General features: G+C 39.9%; 4 protein-coding genes across 5 annotated transcripts; 1 reads left to right on the forward strand and 3 right to left on the reverse strand.

Moving 5' to 3' along the window:
• On the forward strand, positions 927–7,222 carry LOC18766749 (pentatricopeptide repeat-containing protein At2g15690). 2 transcript variants are annotated; one of them, XM_020570087.1, is made up of 2 exons: positions 927–986; positions 5,003–7,222. In XM_020570087.1, the coding sequence occupies exon 2, from the start codon at positions 5,074–5,076 to the stop codon at positions 6,925–6,927; it is 1,854 nt and encodes a 617-aa protein (XP_020425676.1). In that variant the 5' UTR covers positions 927–986; positions 5,003–5,073; the 3' UTR covers positions 6,928–7,222. The 2 variants fall into 2 exon arrangements, with proteins under 2 accessions (XP_020425676.1, XP_007201410.1); XM_007201348.2 differs by having other exon boundaries at positions 946–990; positions 5,007–7,222.
• On the reverse strand, positions 7,855–8,706 carry LOC18767408 (calmodulin-like protein 1). Its single transcript, XM_007201280.2, has one exon. It carries the CDS (start codon positions 8,606–8,608, stop codon positions 8,042–8,044), a length of 567 nt encoding a protein of 188 aa, XP_007201342.1. The 5' UTR covers positions 8,609–8,706; the 3' UTR covers positions 7,855–8,041.
• On the reverse strand, positions 8,748–11,784 carry LOC18767344 (protein disulfide-isomerase SCO2). Its single transcript, XM_007201334.2, has 3 exons — positions 11,098–11,784; positions 10,873–10,999; positions 8,748–9,128 (listed from the first exon to the last, which is right to left on the reverse strand). The coding sequence occupies exons 1-3, from the start codon at positions 11,491–11,493 to the stop codon at positions 9,055–9,057; spliced, it is 597 nt and encodes a 198-aa protein (XP_007201396.2). The 5' UTR covers positions 11,494–11,784; the 3' UTR covers positions 8,748–9,054.
• LOC18767396 (probable LRR receptor-like serine/threonine-protein kinase At1g67720) lies at positions 12,884–16,848 on the reverse strand. The gene is made up of 9 exons (XM_020570833.1): positions 16,188–16,848; positions 15,326–15,884; positions 14,314–14,777; positions 14,051–14,186; positions 13,826–13,897; positions 13,647–13,715; positions 13,440–13,511; positions 13,283–13,351; positions 12,884–13,144 (listed from the first exon to the last, which is right to left on the reverse strand). Exons 1-9 carry the CDS (start codon positions 16,258–16,260, stop codon positions 13,096–13,098), a joined length of 1,563 nt encoding a protein of 520 aa, XP_020426422.1. The 5' UTR covers positions 16,261–16,848; the 3' UTR covers positions 12,884–13,095.

Consider the following 16,881-nt stretch of genomic DNA (forward strand, 5'->3'; position numbering starts at 1 on the left):
ATTAAAAAATTTCATAAGGACCATTTGTGATAGGTTTGTGAACCTCAATGATGTTTTGTGATATACATATATGCCACATCAGCAAATTAATAGAGTTTTTGACGGAACCTAACGGCATTGACCATTTGTGATCATGCATACTAACCTTGAGGACCACGAATGACAAAAAAAAATATTAAGAATGCAATCTGATAGTTTCGTAAACCTTAAGAACGTTTTGTGATAATAAGCCATTTGAGAAAGAGTCCAATCATGTTTTCATATCTCAATTAGGTAGTTGGAAGATGACAAAACAAAACATGTCATTTTTCATATTTCTTCGTTGGCATTGGCAAGGGTCAACTTATATTTCAACCACCAACTTTGAGGTCAAAATAGCTTACACTTTGGTATAGAATATAATTTAACACTAGATGAAAAACAGCCCAACTAGTCCTCTGTTTCCTAGTCACTTGGCTCCCATGAAGATTCTAAACAACTTCTTATGATTTGGAGACAATGATTGCCTTTGTGGTAATTAATTTGCATTTTTGTTATTTTGTGAAGAAAATGAGGTCAATGTATTATTGAAGAGGAAGTAACCGATATAAAAGGGAAACTAAGGTTTAGAGGATTAAGCGAGACTCTCAACACATAAAGGTTCAGTCGTTCGTCAAATCAAGTAACCTACTCTTCTTCTGCATTTTTGTTCTTCAACAGTTATGTTCACAATTATTATTATTATTATTATTTTTAAAGGCTAATACCAAATACATTGTCCTTCCTATCTTCAAATTTATATAAAATTTGATTATTTGGTTGAAACAATTTGTCCTTCAACTCTTACTACATTGCATTCACACATGACAATTTGACATTTTTTTTCAGATAAATTTATAAGTGACCCGAACCGACCGACTCTTCCAATGGACTTAAAATAGCCCCAGGGAACAAGACCTGGGCCTTGCATACTTCAAGTTAGAACCTCAGTGGATCAAACCCAAACACTAAGAGCACTTCCACCAGTTGACTCTTGCCATGGCAAGATTAGCCCTAGGGCAGGCACTATTCACGTGAATAGTGGCTGCCCTAGCCCCCTCCAGTAAAATGTGTTTCCAGCAGTTGGGGCTTGCCATGGCAATTACTATTCATTTTTTTGTTTTTTTCACAATTTTGTTTACTTAAACAATTAATTTGGATAATATTTTCGGATAAGATTTTTGGGTTCCTACGTGTCAATACTATTCATATCGGATAAGATTTTCGGTTTCAAATTTCAGATAAATTTCAAATTTCAGATACATTTCAAAATTCAAATTTCAGATAAATTCAAAATGTCAAATTTCAGATACATTTCGGAATTCAAATTTCAGATAAATTTGAAATTTCATTTGAATTTCAAATTTCAGATAAGATTTTCACCCTCTAAGATTGCGCCGCGTGTCATATCTATCTGTGTACATTTTTCTATAAAATCAGAGGTTCAGCTCATACCTCCCACACCAGTTCTTCTCTACATTTCCATTTGTCAAATTTTAGATTTCATTCTCCATTCTCAATGGCAGACATGGAAGAGGTTTTGGAGAGGCAAGAGCGAGAAACTAGAGAAAGAATGCGTAGACGAGCTGCAAGCAAAAGGGCGCAGAGAGAACTAGATGAGCAACTTGGCATAGCAGTTGCTTTGCTGGAGGAAGAAAAGCAGGCTCGCCGTGGTTCACGAGAAGGCCGTCGCCCAAATGTGGACAGACATAGACATTCCCGGGGTAAGAATCTTATGGAAGATTATTTTATCCCACAATCTCTGTACTCTGATGTTCATTTTCGAGGGAGATATAGAATGCAACCCCATTTGTTCAATAAAATCATGCATGATATTTGCAATTATGATGAATATTTTGTTCAAAAGAGAAATTGTGCTGGAAATTTGGGACTTCTTCCAGAGCAGAAATTCACAGCTGTGATACGAATGTTGGCGTATGGGTCATCTGCTGATCAGGTGGATGAGATTGCTCGGATGGGGAAGTCCACTATTTTGGAGAGCTTGGTGCGATTTTGTGATGCAGTGGAAACTCTGTACACCAGAGACTACCTCCGCAAACCTACGCCCAGGGACCTGCAAAGGCTTCTCCAAAAAGCTGAGTCTCGAGGATTCCCTGGCATGATTGGTAGTATTGACTGCATGCACTGGCAGTGGAAAAATTGTCCAACTGCTTGGCAAGGGGACTACGGAAATAGAAAAGGGCAGAAAAGTATCATCCTGGAAGCAGTTGCTGGTTTTGATACATGGGTTTGGCACGCCTTCTTCGGAGTTGCCGGATCTCAAAACGATTTGAATGTCCTAGGTCAATCCCCGGTGTTCAATGATGTTTTGAGAGGTGAAGCCCCAAATATCACATATGAAATTAACAATACCATCTACCAGACCGGGTATTATCTAGCTGATGGCATATACCCGAGGTGGACAACATTTGTGAAAACAATTCCACATCCCCGATCCCATAAGGAAAAATTTTTTGCTTGCTATCAAGAGGGGTACAGAAAAGATGTTGAGAGGTGCTTTGGTATCCTTCAAGCTCGGTGGGCTATTATCAGGGGCGCGGCACGTCTATTTGACGAGGAGGTGCTTAGGAGTATAATGATGACTTGTATCATCCTCCATAACATGATTGTGGAAGATGAATATGATTACGATGCTGATGACGTGTATGAACCAAATCCCATGGACACGGCCCTAACACGAATTTATGAAAAACCAGTGGGGCCAAATGGAGAAGCAGTGCAGCATGAACCGTTGGTTAGAGACGGTAGTTTCATGCCTCGTATGATTGATCGCTACACGGAGATGCAATCGTCGTATATTCATGAACACCGTCAAGTTGACTTGATGGAGCATTTATGGGCGGTGAAAGGCAATGAAGGAAATGAAGGTGAATAAAGTGAAGTGAAGAAGTTGTTTTTATTTTATTATGTTTATGTTTTATGCTTTGGTTGTGGGTTGTTTATTTTTTATGCTTTGGTTGTGGGTTGTTTATGTTTTATGCTTTGGTTGTGGGTTGTTTATTTTTTATGCTTTGGTTGTGGTTTGTTTTTTATGTATGGAATGTTTTGAATAAAAAGGATTTTTGTTGAATATTTTCTTTATTGACTAAAAGAAAAGCAATACAACTAATAATAAAATAAAATACATGAATTAAACAAAACAAAAAATACAATGAAATGAAAGGTACATGAATTAAAGAAAACAAAAAATACAATGAAATCAAAGGTACATGAATTAAAGAAAACAAAAAATACAATGAAATCAAAGCCAAGTAAACTAAGACATGAAAGGCAAACAAACTAGTTTAATGGTTTCCATCATTTAACCAATCCGTGTTGCTAGGTCCATCGTCACGAAAAAGTCTTCGTCTCATAATATCCCTTCGTTCTAGCTTCCAATATTGTTTTGTTTCAGGGGACATATGGCTTGTATCCATGGCCATGGTTTCCCGATCTTTTTTTTCAATGTTTTGTTCGCGTACATACTCCCTTTCTTTGCGCACATACTCCCTTTCTTTTGCATATTCTACTTGAATAGCCATATCATGCTCTTGTTGTTTCAAGTCCATTTCAATTCTCATGGCTTGGTGCTTTGAAAGTTCCTCCAAAAATTGAGATGCATTCTTGCTAGAATTACTCCCTCTCTTCGCCTTCGCCGCCTTCCTCCCAATAGGTCTTGGCTCATTTTCAATTGGTGAGTCTAGATTCATCGGGGAATCCATAGGTGAATCCGATGCCGGAGTCTCACGAAGTGGAGTCTCGTTCAAGACTACCGTCGGACCGGTTGGAATAATTTGGAATCTCTTACAAGTCTTCACCACCTCCCAACAATGGGTATGGATGAAACTTTTTTTCCCTTGGCCAGTAGCACCAAACCACATTTGTGCTTGTATAATCTATAAAAAAAAATGAAATGGAAATGCAAGAGAATTTTTAAAATATTGGCAATGCAACATGTAAAAAAAAAAACTAATGGAAATTAAAGAATTAATAAAAAAATGCAACATGTATTAAAAAAAAATAGAGACATATTAACAAAATATATAAATTGCAAGAAACATTTAAATAAAAATTAATATGACATAGAAATTAATAGAAGAAAAATGACAAATAATTTACCTCATTGCTAAGATTTTCTCCGCTTCGTTGGTTGTCAATTGCTTTTGCTAAAGCATTTCTCCATTTCCCCAACTCTTTATTAAGAACTTTCCACCTACTGGATAATGCCATTTCCGTACGTGTAGAACCAATTGCCCTTTCACAAAATGCTTGATGAATTTTTTTCCACATATGAGAAAATTTAATCTCATTGCCCGTTACTGGACAATGACTAATTTGGACCCAAGCCTCACACAAGCTAACATCTTCCATCATGCTCCATGCCCCTCCATTTTCATTAGAAGAACCCATAATATGCTAGAAAAAAATTACAACTTGAAAGTGAAAAAATATTGAATAGAAAGTGAATAAATTTTGAGGAGAAAGTTAACAATAGTAGAAGGAGAAGAAAATATATGAGGATTTGGTGTTAAAAGTGAAGAGTATTGGTTGGTATTTATACACAAAAAATTCTGTAATTTTTGTGTATTTTTTTAAAAAAAATTTGATTTTTTTTCAATTTTTTTTGGCAGAAAAATTGGCTGCCGTTGGATTGAAGAAAAAATTCCAATCGGAGCGACCAGAGGCCGCCACGTGTCAAAGAGCCGTTGGCGGCACTGTAGCGCTGATGTGAAATTTTTTTTAACGTTGGCGCGTGCAATGCACGCGCCAACGGTAAAAAAAAATTCAAAATTTCAGGGCTGACGCCATGCTGGCGTCAGCTATTTTGTCCTGGACTTCGGGCGCGACTTCGGGCCGATTTCGCCTTCGGGCCTGCCCGTTTTGCTGGGGCCCACGCTCGCCCGGGCTGGACTTTTGCTGCTGGAATCGATTTTTTGCCCAAACCCCCCCCAGCCCGAGTGTTTCCAGCCCTGCTGGAAATGCTCTAAAACATCATAAGGATGCAGCGCAAGACCATTTTAGGGTTTTAGCTAAAATCTCTCTCAGAGCTCAGAAATGGCGTCTCTCATGGCGATTCGACGCGCGCGAAGCCCAGCTCTGTCTCCCTTCTTTAAGGTACGGCCTCTGCACCTTTCTCATTTTGCCTTCTCTCACGGAAGCAACACCATCGCCATCAACATCACCAACTTAGAAACCCTAACCATAGCCAAAAGCCTAAGCACCTCTGCGGTCCCAAACGAGTACCAGAGGCCCCCTCCGCAGCAGCAGCCCCCGCCGTCCGATCCTAGGGCTTTCGATGACCAGGCAAACCCTAACCAGTGGGCCGCACAAGGCCAGGGATATGGGAACTCTAACCAGTGGAATCCACAGACCCAGAACCAGACGCCTAACAATCAGTACAATCAGAATCAGAGCTATCCGGGTCAGAATCAGAGCTACCCGGGTCGTGGATATCCTAACCAAGCTCCGAGCTTTCCCAATCGCGGGTATCCTAACCAGAATAACCAGAACCAGAGCTATCCACAACGTGGAAACTCGAATGAATGGAGCCCTCAGGTGCAGAGCCCTCCTCAGTATCAAAACCCTAACCAGGTGAACCCTCCTCCGAGCCCCAGTTTTCAGCAACCCAGAAGCCCAAATCAGTGGAACAATCCCAATCAAGGATACCAGCAACCCAGAAATCCTAATCAGTGGAGCCCACAAGCTCAAAACCCTGCTCAGTGGAGCAACAACAACAACAACAATCAGGCTGTGAACCAAACCCCGGTAGTTGTGCCCCCTTCAATTGACGATTTGAGGAGGCTGTGCCAAGAGGGGAAGGCTAAGGAAGCTCTTGAATTGATGGATAAAGAAGGGGTTAAGGCTGATGCTGATTGCTTTCAGTCTTTGTTTGAGTTGTGTGGGAGATTGAAGTCGATTGAGGATGCGAAAAAGGCTCATGATTTCTTTTTGCAATCTACATGTAGGGGTAATCGTGAGTTGAATCATAAAATTATTGAAATGTATGGAAAGTGTGCAAGCATGACTGATGCCCGGAGGGTGTTCGATCATATGCTTGACAAGAATATTGATTCTTGGCATTTGATGATAAACGGGTATGCGGATAATGGCTTAGGAGATGATGGGTTGCAGATGTTTGAGGTAATGAGGGAGCAGGGGTTGAAACCGAATTCTGAAACTCTCCTTGCAGTATTCTTGGCCTGTGCTAGTGCAGATGCTGTGGAAGAAGCATTTATACATTTTGAGTCGATGAAAAATGAGTATGGAATTTCTCCGGGAGTGGAGCATTATTTGGGTGTTCTAGATGTGCTTGGAAAATGCGGTCATCTAAATGAAGCAGTTGATTATATTGAGAAACTCCCATTTGAGCCTACAGTGGCGGTGTGGGAGGCTTTGAGGAATTATGCTCAGATTCATGGAGATATTGATCTTGAAGATCATGCTGAGGAGTTGATGGTTGCTCTTGACCCATCAAAGGCTGTTGTGAAAAAGATCCCGACTCCACCACCCAAAAAGCGCAGTGCTATTAGCATGCTTGACGGGAAGAACAGAATCAGCGAGTTTAAAAATCCAGCACTCTACAAGGATGATGAGAAGTTAAAGGCTCTTAGTGGGATGAAAGAAGGAGGTTATGTGCCAGACACAAGATATGTTCTTCATGACATTGATCAGGAGGCTAAGGAGCAGGCCTTGCTCTATCACAGTGAGCGTTTGGCGATCGCATATGGTCTGATTAGTACTCCAGCAAGGACGCCTCTTAGGATCATCAAGAACCTCCGCGTCTGTGGTGACTGCCACAATGCCATTAAGATCATGTCCAAGATTGTTGGAAGGGAATTGATTGTTAGGGACAACAAACGATTTCATCATTTCAAGGATGGAAAATGCTCTTGTGGGGATTATTGGTGAAGAGCAAAATGTCACCTCTCAGACTTGTCTAAAGAGTTCTTCCCAGTTGCAGTTTGGCGTGTAAAAAGTATAAACAATGCCGAGCTATATACGGGATCCTGTGCGGATGAGCACCAGTGCTACTAGTTGGTAGGAGATGAACCATCCACTTCTTGTTTTGACATGTATGCCGAGCTATATATGCATTATCTTTGTTTCGATATTGAATCAATTAGTTGTCGAAATGCCAATCCTGGTGTCTAGAAGCTATTAGAGAAAACTTGTTTCAAAACATAAAATGATTGTCTCTCTCTCTCTCTCTATTTTTATGGTGCAAAGATGACATCCCGTTTTGGTATTTAGGTAACAATTTGCCATGAACTCTGGCAGTCCTGATCTCTTGGACTACAGGGGTCCAAGAGATTTGTGGTCACTCACCGTTGGATGTAAATTCAACGGTTCATTCACCCTTGCACTCCTTTTAAGAAACTTTTTTGAACTATTGGATTAATATCCAACGATGGGTGACCACAATCTCTTGGACTCCTATGGTCCAAAAGATCGGGACTGTGAACTCTGGTAGTAATAGTTTAATGGGACCCTAGTTTAATTATATTGATTAAAGTTCTAAAGTGGGATTATGACATTTGACCAAAAACAAATGAGGGATTATGGCATGCTGGATTTTGTTATTATTTGCATCTTCTTTTTTGTTTTGTGAATGGAATGTGCTGATTGATTTGTATCATATGTTTTCACCGAAAACTCTAGAAGAGTAGTGCTAAGGTCAGTGATCTACTATGCATCGATGAGCAGGATGAGCCCGCATGCTTGCACAACTGATCTTAACAACTCTGGAATTATAAAACACTGGTGTGATTGGAGTGTTCAAGCCCTTTGAGTTATTATGCCAAAATGACTTAGTGGATGAAGCAAAGCCTGGTAGTCTAGGAAGCTCTAGCTCCAAATCATGGGTTTAAAATAAACAAAAGACAAAAGGAATAAAGTACAGTAAAGCAAACTCACATGCCACATTACGCTATTACCATTTGCCATGCATATGGCAAATTATATAGTACATTGCTTCACATGGATTAACAATACACACACATAAACGCCAACACAAATTAGGTCTCTAATTCTCTAAGCATGTTTTCATGGACCGAGTCATCATGGTCATGAACTCATCTATGTCAACCACGCCATCCCCATCGGTGTCTACTGCTCGTACCATTCTCTGGCAGTCTTCAAGGCTGCAACTCTCCCCCAACCTCCCCAGCACTTCCATGACTTCTTCAGCACTTATTTTTCCATCGCCGTTCAAATCAAACGTCCGAAAAGCATTCTGAATGTCTATCGTTCGAATCCCGCCTCCCTTCTTGTGTACTTCCATGAACTCCTTAAAATTAATAAACCCGTCCCCGTCCAAATCGGCAATCCTAAAAATCTTGGGGACTTCTCCAACCATGTTTCCCTTTCCTAGTGCTCTCAAGATGGCCTTGTACTCCGGCTGAGATATCTTCCCATCTTTGTTGGAGTCAAATTTGTCAAACACTCTCTTCATTTCATTGGGATTTGGCTCAAAAGAAGGAGATACGCCAGAGTTTTGCCTGTCTCGGAAGGAAAATACATGTGATGGTTTTCGCAGAAACTTCCGTTTTGAGAGGTTATACTGGAAATCGAGGAAGTTTGCACTCGACATATCCGCCTCAGCTGATCAGAGCAAATACCTAAATCAAACTTCAATATAACAGTCCAGACAGCCGTCAAAATGAGATGGCAGAAACTGGGTGTCTTCGATCTTTATATATACTGACAGATAAACAGTTGAGATTCTCAAGTCATGGGCTAAAACAATTTTATTCCTTCAACAAGTTGTGGCAATTCATAAACAGAAGGTTCTTTACGTGATAGCGGAAAGAAAAACAAATAGTAGATAAGAAAAGAATACATTCTTTGCAAAAGCTACAAGAAACTACAGCCTCCTTTTTCATCCTCAAAATTCTCCTTTTGAAGACTTGCTTTCTTTTTATTATTATTAAAAAGAAAAAAGTATTCAAAGGAGGGGAAAAGATAACTCATCAAAATAATTGTAAAATATCACCAATATACAAAAAATTATACAGAAAATAACTCTTTTTTGTTAGTTCACGGCGGTCTTCCATTATCCAAATCCTCCATTACTTCAATGTCCTTGCGAGCTGTTATCTTTTGTACATATCCTGCAATGATGAATATCTTGTGTAAAAATTCTAGGGTAGAAATTCAAAACCGCAAGGGGTTCGAACTCACATAAAATTAGTAAAAATGAAATCTAAGAAGGAAAAGCCCGTAGACTTGAAGGTAAACATTAAACACAAAAAGATAACACAAAAAAACGATGGCCCAAAGGAATCAGTAAAGTTTCCTTTTCGAGCTTTGAACAATCTTTTAAGTCCTTTAAGCATCCTACACAAAACTCTTCCTGTATAAAGTAAATGAGTTACCAGAACTTCCACAACATCAAATATTCTCATACGTCTCCCCTTTTAGTGTATAACAAATGACAGTGCTGAACTGCTCGCTAAACATTGTCTTTGATCTTAGTTTTAGCACCAGATCACCAACCAAGAAAAAAGAAAATTGGCAGACCTAGGTATTGCCAGAGTTTAGACAAAGGCCTGCAAATAATGACAATGGGGAAATAGGGAGGAAAAAAAAAGGTGGAGACATTCTTATGTTAGTTAATCTAATTCAATACATCTTGAGAGAATACATAATCTCATTTACCCAAAATGAGAACTTAACTTAAAGGAGACGTTCTAACGAGAGCCTAAGTTGAGGCTGCACTTCAAAACTTACACCTCAGCTGCGAGATTATGTGGGGTCTGAAAGTAAGTAGTGCCATGTTAACGTACCTATTAAAATTCATAGACTTAGAGGAACTCCTACATTTGGACGAAATGTTAAAGGAATACCTGGAAGCACATTTACAAAAGCCTCGAATCGAAAATCTACAAAGAAATGATCCAATTGATCAAGATGCACAATGAGGATCGCACGCATACAATTTTACACTTCTCAACAAATATAATATGTTTCGTTATTCTAAGTGGTTATTCTATTATAGGTAAAGAAGAACTTGTTATTCATAACTCTTGGGTTCAAGAATTCCTATATAACTTCAGCGACACAATAAAAGCTTTTTCTATTCTTTTATTAACTGATTTATGTATAGGATTCCATTCGCCCCATGGTTGGGAACTAATGATTGGCTCTGTCTACAAAATACCTCCCTGCCTCTCTCTCCCTCTCTGCCTACTGGCGTCAGTAAATGATAGATATGACAGACAAACTCCATAAATTCTTGACACATTATACGCATTTAGAAAGCCAAATGGAAAATGTACAACCTAAAATTTTATAGATGCATGCAAAGAAATCAAGAAATTCCAGATGCCCCGATAATATGTCTTGAAGGATTATTCCCAAGTACAAAGGCCTTTCTTTCCCTCACTTATCTACATCAGAGAATTCGAACAATTACTTTCATAAAGCCATATATGCCAAAGATGTGTACTAAGCAAGTTGAGTTAGGCAGCCAAGTCTACTATTTCAAACATAAGGTTACTACTCTTTAGAACGGGAAACTTTGATATATCCCGCAATCCACAAAACAGACTCAGGCATATAAATGCATAGGCAGGGGGGTACTTATCCACCATTCATATAATCATTTCCTCAACTTGATAGAATTCCTAAGATTTGAACAGTACGAGCACACACACAGACACACCCATGTGACTAACAAAGGCCAAATAAATACCACACCAGAAAATTACAATCACAACCCAAAATGGGAAAGCATAAACTTTAACATGTAGCTGAGTTGAACCAAGCAAGGTAAACTAAACCCATCTTTTTCAAGCTTCGAATTGACAAAGCCCAAAATGAGCTCAGAAAACTAAATAAAACAGAACAGCATACCAATTCCTTGGCAAGGTAGGCATTTGCAGATAGTTTCTCTTCCTCTTTTGTTGTAATAACTGACAAATCCTGAGCCTTGGCAACTCCTACACTTTCCTGTCCATTCATATACAACTTCCTTGCAATCCTACAAAATTTCCCAAAACTTTCAAGATTTTTGAATGACTTATCCACATATAATTTTGCAAATAACACCCAAATTAAAACCGAATTCGCAATTCTGACCTCAACTATAGGATCACATCGGAGCCTCCGGTCAATCTCCTCGGGTGACACCGGCGAAGTATTGGGATATGTCATCGGAAGAGGGAGGGGGTCGCCGTTGTGAGTCAAATAGCTCTCTCTGTCACGCGACCACTTCCTCTCCATGGCATTCACCTTAACACCACCACTGCCACTGCCGCTACCGCCGCCGCGAAGCCGAGCCGAGCCGCCGTCGAGCTCGGCCTCCTGGCCAATTCGGACACCGACGGCCGCCGCGTCAGCAGCGGCGGAGGGGAATTGAATTAAGCGTGGGAATGCGGGGCCGCGAGGAAGGTCGCCGGTGGCAGCGCGGCAGCGGAGGCGGGTTGAGGAGGGTTTGGAGGAGGAGAAGAAGAGGCTAGGGTTAGTAGCCAACATTCCAAGAAATGTTGAGGAGCGAAAGACTGAAAGACTGAAATTTTTAAGAGAGAGAGAGAGAGAGAGAGAGAGAGAGGGAAAGAGAGGGTGGGAAATGAATTTATATAGATTGCGGGTGTGGGGCGCGCGCGGCAACAGCGAGCTCAAAGGAGAAGTGTAGTTAAGTGTAACGTGCGGTCTCTTCTGTCTCTGTGTTTTTGTCAAGTGGAAGCTGGCAATTCGTTATAAAAGCGTCCAATCAAGGAATTTGCACGACAATATCTGCCTCAAAGATACGTGTAGCGTTATTTTAAGTTGGCTTTGAGATGCATTAACATTAGGGACCAATTTTCTTACATTTTAGGTTCGGAATTAAACACTTTTCTTGTCTAACATGCTACGAGGGCTCTGTTTCTACTTATTATTTATCATGTTAAGCAAACCTGTTGGAGATGCTTCTATACTATTTGCATCTACTTGTCTATTTATGCGCAAAATCAAGTTAAGTTTTTAAGATTAAGTGGTTGTTCAACATGTTATCATTGAGCAGGATTGCTTTGGTAGCAAGTTTGTTGTTTATTGATTCATTTTGCATTTCAATTGACCTCAATTAATGTTGCGGTTAAGAGCGTTCAGGCCGACGAACAAGAAGATCAGCACAATCAATAAAGTACAAAAATAATAATCATCACAAGACAAGTCCCATTCTCAAAATGGTGGAACCTATTGCGATCCCTCACAACTTGATCATTGAGTGGCAATCATCTCTGCTCTCAGTTGAAGTTAAAAGATGGAAATCATGGTGTTTGAATGAACATTTGTTTGTTTTGAGATCCTTGGAAACTCTAACATCAATTTATATAATTTTCCTTAGATCCCTACCTGCATTGTCTCTATCTCAATCTTGACTTATGTTAAGATTCGTGATATCAATGCAACCGTTTCAAATTACAAATAACTTGTGGTGTCAAAATATGCCCCAAACAGACCCAGTTCCAAAGAAGCAAACATCTAAGGGAAACAAAACTTAAACGGAAAAAAAAATAAATCGAAAGACACATGCCGGCACGACTGTGGGGTACGTGCCACGGTGGTAACCCATCAGCCTGTAGGGTGCTGATAAAGGAAGATGGGGGCCATGGAGAGCCAACTAGGAGCCCACATCCTCCTGCATTAGAATGTCCATATTTTAGAGAATATACATTACACAAGATCATAGCATAGCTATTTTTTTGTTTGTTGAGTTTCTGATGTTTAGAACTGATGGCATGTTTTAATCAGATGCCGTGGTGCAAACAACATAAAATCCACAGAACAGCAAGAAAAAAAATCAGAAGCTTCCTGTCCTATTTGGTTTTCATAACATTCTCATTAGCAGTTAAGTAATTTCTGTATGGCATGTTAGTGATGTACATGTTAATTAATCATATTGCATATGCTGCACTTGGTTTGTTTGTTGGTTTTCGAATTATGGGGCTGACATTTGGAGAGAGAAAAAAAGAGAGAGCCATAAACATGAAGACCTTCCCCAACCAAACTATTACTGAAGCAGGGGTCTAAATTTTTCTGACATCTCTCCACGCCGTGTCGATCCATTCCTGTCATTCGACTCTTACAGTTCTATTACATCCTAGCTGGAGACTGCGATCCACTGTCAGGGTCGTTCTTCAACCTGCAATATTAACCAGCATAAGTTGCAAAGGAACCCTGTTTGTTTTTTTTAGCAGGCTCATGCATCCGAAGAAGTTAGAATACATTGAAATCAATTACTTTGGGGATCAAATTAGAAATTACGGTTGTTATTTCTTACTGAATGTTCTTCTTTTTATCCTGTGGCGTGTGGGGGACATCGCCCTTAACTTTGTTATTCTGAAGGAAACTGTAAACCAAAGCAGGTCACCAAAATAGTTAGCTGATGCCACAGAATAATGTTATAAAAAAACACAGAGAGAGAATGATTTGCTTACATCTCTTGTAGTTTTGGAAGTTTTCGTAATGATTGAGGAATTAGTCCTTCAAGCTGGTTGTTTTCCAAATGCCTTTATCAGATAACAAAAAAGAAAAAAAAAAAAAAAAGAATTAAAGCATTGCAGAAGAAATATACATGGATTGCTAAGCATAGAAAAGTATACTGAAGAATGAATGACAGTGATAGAACTTTCTATGTAACATACAAACTCTGCAACTCCTTCAATGAGCCCATTTCTGGAATGTTGCCTGAAAGTTTGTTTCCCCCAAACCAACTGTAAGGAAATAATTCCACCGAAAGCGCCATTTAGTAAGTGATCGCGAAAACAGAAACCGTGTTTTAACAATGTTTGGTAGCATAACTAGCAAGTGCATGATTACTTACATATGGCGTAGAGCAGTCAAATTTGCTATGTTTGGTGCCAGTGACCCAGATAGCCCAATGCCAGTTAGATTCCTTCACAGAATATGAAAACATTTCGACTGCCAATCAAAATTTAAATCCCCTAGCATAAATCATTATCTAGGAACATATTGTAAGGATATTATGTATGCCTCATGAGATTCAGGGCTAAGAATTTATTCATGTCACATATCCTTGTGGACTTACAAAGCTGTTACTCGATAATTTTTTCCATGAGAACATGTAACACCAGTCCATGAATTCTCTCGTGGCAGGCAAGGATCGCCACTCCAATCGGGAGGTGGATTGTCGAAATGTCTTCTCAACTCATTCATTGCCCCAACTAAGGAACACCAAAGACATTTACTGGTTAAAAGTTAAAACAAGCAAAAAAAGAGGAAAGTCTCATAAAAATAACCATGGTTTAAGAAATGGTGAAAAAAGTGGATGGGATATTGAATAAACTATACCATCTCTATTGACAGTCACTCCTCCAAGAGGCAGAATCTGCATGATCTCACCGGCGTTGATGACAGGCCCAACAGGTATGCCTTGGCCAGAAGTTAGGACAATCTGAGTCTGCCCGGATAGCGGCCACTGCGGTGCATAAACTGTTAAGCCTCTGGTGCTGACATTAACATTGGCATAGAAGTTCTTGTCATTCACAGAAACATTAAAGACTCTCCAACTATGTGGACTTGGATTTCTGTTGTCCTGGAAATATAATGCAATATAGTAGCTTGCACTGGGGAGTGACCCGGCTGGCCATTTGATTTGCAGTGGCTTCCCTCGGCTGCTTGTGACAGAATTTTGGAATATTTTTGCTGGCGGGATGTTCCAGAAATCGGAGGGAGTTACATTATACTTGCTGGTCACAACAGGGTTCTGGTCCTTATAAGGTTGCCAAAACCGGTTGAATTTGTCATCTGGAAAGCTAAGTTCATATTTACATATTCAACATCAGATAGTTCATTATATATAATTGTACAGATAACATAGCATTCATAAAATAAAAACTTTTTTGGTATATCTCATGCCAAAACTTATGTTAGTTTTAAAAAAATTCTGATCATAGCTTACAAAGGTATGATGCACAAATGACCTATGTTACATAAATCACATTTTAGGCTACATCACTAGTAGAGTGGAGGTAGGACCCACTTAACAAGTAGTAAGGCTGATCTCTATGCCTCTACAATGTGCCCATATATGTAAATATGGTTCAGAACCTCAACTAGTTTTATCTGCAAATGTACAGGTAGTATATATTACTAGTACCAATAAAAAATAAACCATTTTGATTACATTTGTGGATCGCATTGTAGACCACATCTGTAATAAAGGCGGAACCGACTAGTGCAGCTTGTACACCTAGTCACACCTCTATTAGGGACGTAGTTTACAATGTAGTCCAACTGCATTGCTCTCAAGTTAATTGATAAAATGCAGCAAGGAGTACTAAAGAACAAGCTGAGTTCCTACCCAATTATGTCACCATCATCTCCAAAGCTACTCCTGGCCACCGTGGTAAGCGCATACTTGTTAAAATCCGTGGCGTTGTACACTGAATCGTCCATGTACTCCATCTCAAGAGCTGAGATAAAGGGGCTAGAATCCGATGCTGTCATGTTATTCCTCGCAAGGCACACACTTAAGGCCTTTCCCTTAGCCTGCACCACAATCTCATAATACGAGCTCATCCCATTGGCATGGTCCTCCGTGGTGTTAACCACACTCCATTTAGTCCCCTCCACAATCTGATCAAACACCGGAGGCTCCTTCCCGCCATCAAAACCGCCATAATAGTACGTGGTTCGAACGAGATACTTCCCTCCTTTGATCACAGGGATAGCGTAGCAGTACTTACGTGCGGACTTGTTTGGGAAATAGCGCAATGTGGTGAGTATGGGCACTAGGCCATCCTGTTTGATGGTGCTGGTGTTTCCCACCGATATGAAGCCCTCGTCTGTGATGTATTTCAGACTCCCTACTGTTACGTCGTTGCCAGGCGACGGCCCAGCTCCACAGTTTAGGAGGTACCCTGCATTTTTGAGACATTAATTTTGCATGTACCTACTTTGGAAAATGTATTTCATCATCAAATACTGGACAAAAGAGAGAGATCATATAATTCAAGGCTTCGAAATTGATTAGAACACAATTAGTTTGAAATAAAATTTGACAGATGGGATTGTATAATCAACTAGAGGAAAATGCTAGAATTTTGTGTTATTTTTGGGTGAAAAAAAAAAAGAACAAACAAGAAAAACCCTAAAGATAAAAAGTGAGAAATGTGTCTAATAATTATTAGTGGGGATGTGCCATGTGTATTTATGGAACCTGCCTCTAGGGTTACTTTGAGAGTAGGCGAGGAGAGGGATGGTGACGAGCCATAGGAGGAAGAGGCAGAGGGACATGGTGTCCTGCTGGGAACTCTAACCCAGAAAGAAAGGATGCCAAAGTTTGGCGAGATTTTGTTTTCTTGGTGAAATTGAGGAATGGGCGCCAAGGGGGGAGGTTGGGCATGGCGTGTTTGGGGTTGACACGTGGAGGGCTATGCTTGAAGATAGATGATGGTTTTGAGAGCCCATGGAGATTTTTGACCAGGTCAATATGGTTAATATTTACAAGACAATTCTTGCCTGAAAGATTTCGTTAATCAATACAGTAATAAAAGAGCTGTTTTTTTTTAAAAATCTTCTAATGTTTGTTTTTCTTTATCTTTTTTTCTTTTTTACTGTAGGGGGCAGGACTCTGGCAAAGTCGTTTGGGTGCGCAGATTGAAGTGGTGTTCATGCGTCTTTGTCTTTCCCATTATTGGTTCAGGCTACAAATCTTTTTTAAGATAACACTATAGTTCATATCTCTCACGTTAGATTTTGTATAGGGGTGTTCAGACTTCCTATTATTTTCTTTTCCTTATTTCTCTGTAATTGGTTCAAGCCGCGAATCTTTCTCTAATGCCTTATGCCTGGAGACCGAACTGATATCCGTCAATGTGTCTTATATAGTAACACCCATAGGCACGGCAATACATA

Source organism: Prunus persica, chromosome G8, assembly GCF_000346465.2.
Source record: "Prunus persica cultivar Lovell chromosome G8, Prunus_persica_NCBIv2, whole genome shotgun sequence".
NCBI classification, from domain to species: domain Eukaryota; kingdom Viridiplantae; phylum Streptophyta; class Magnoliopsida; order Rosales; family Rosaceae; genus Prunus; species Prunus persica.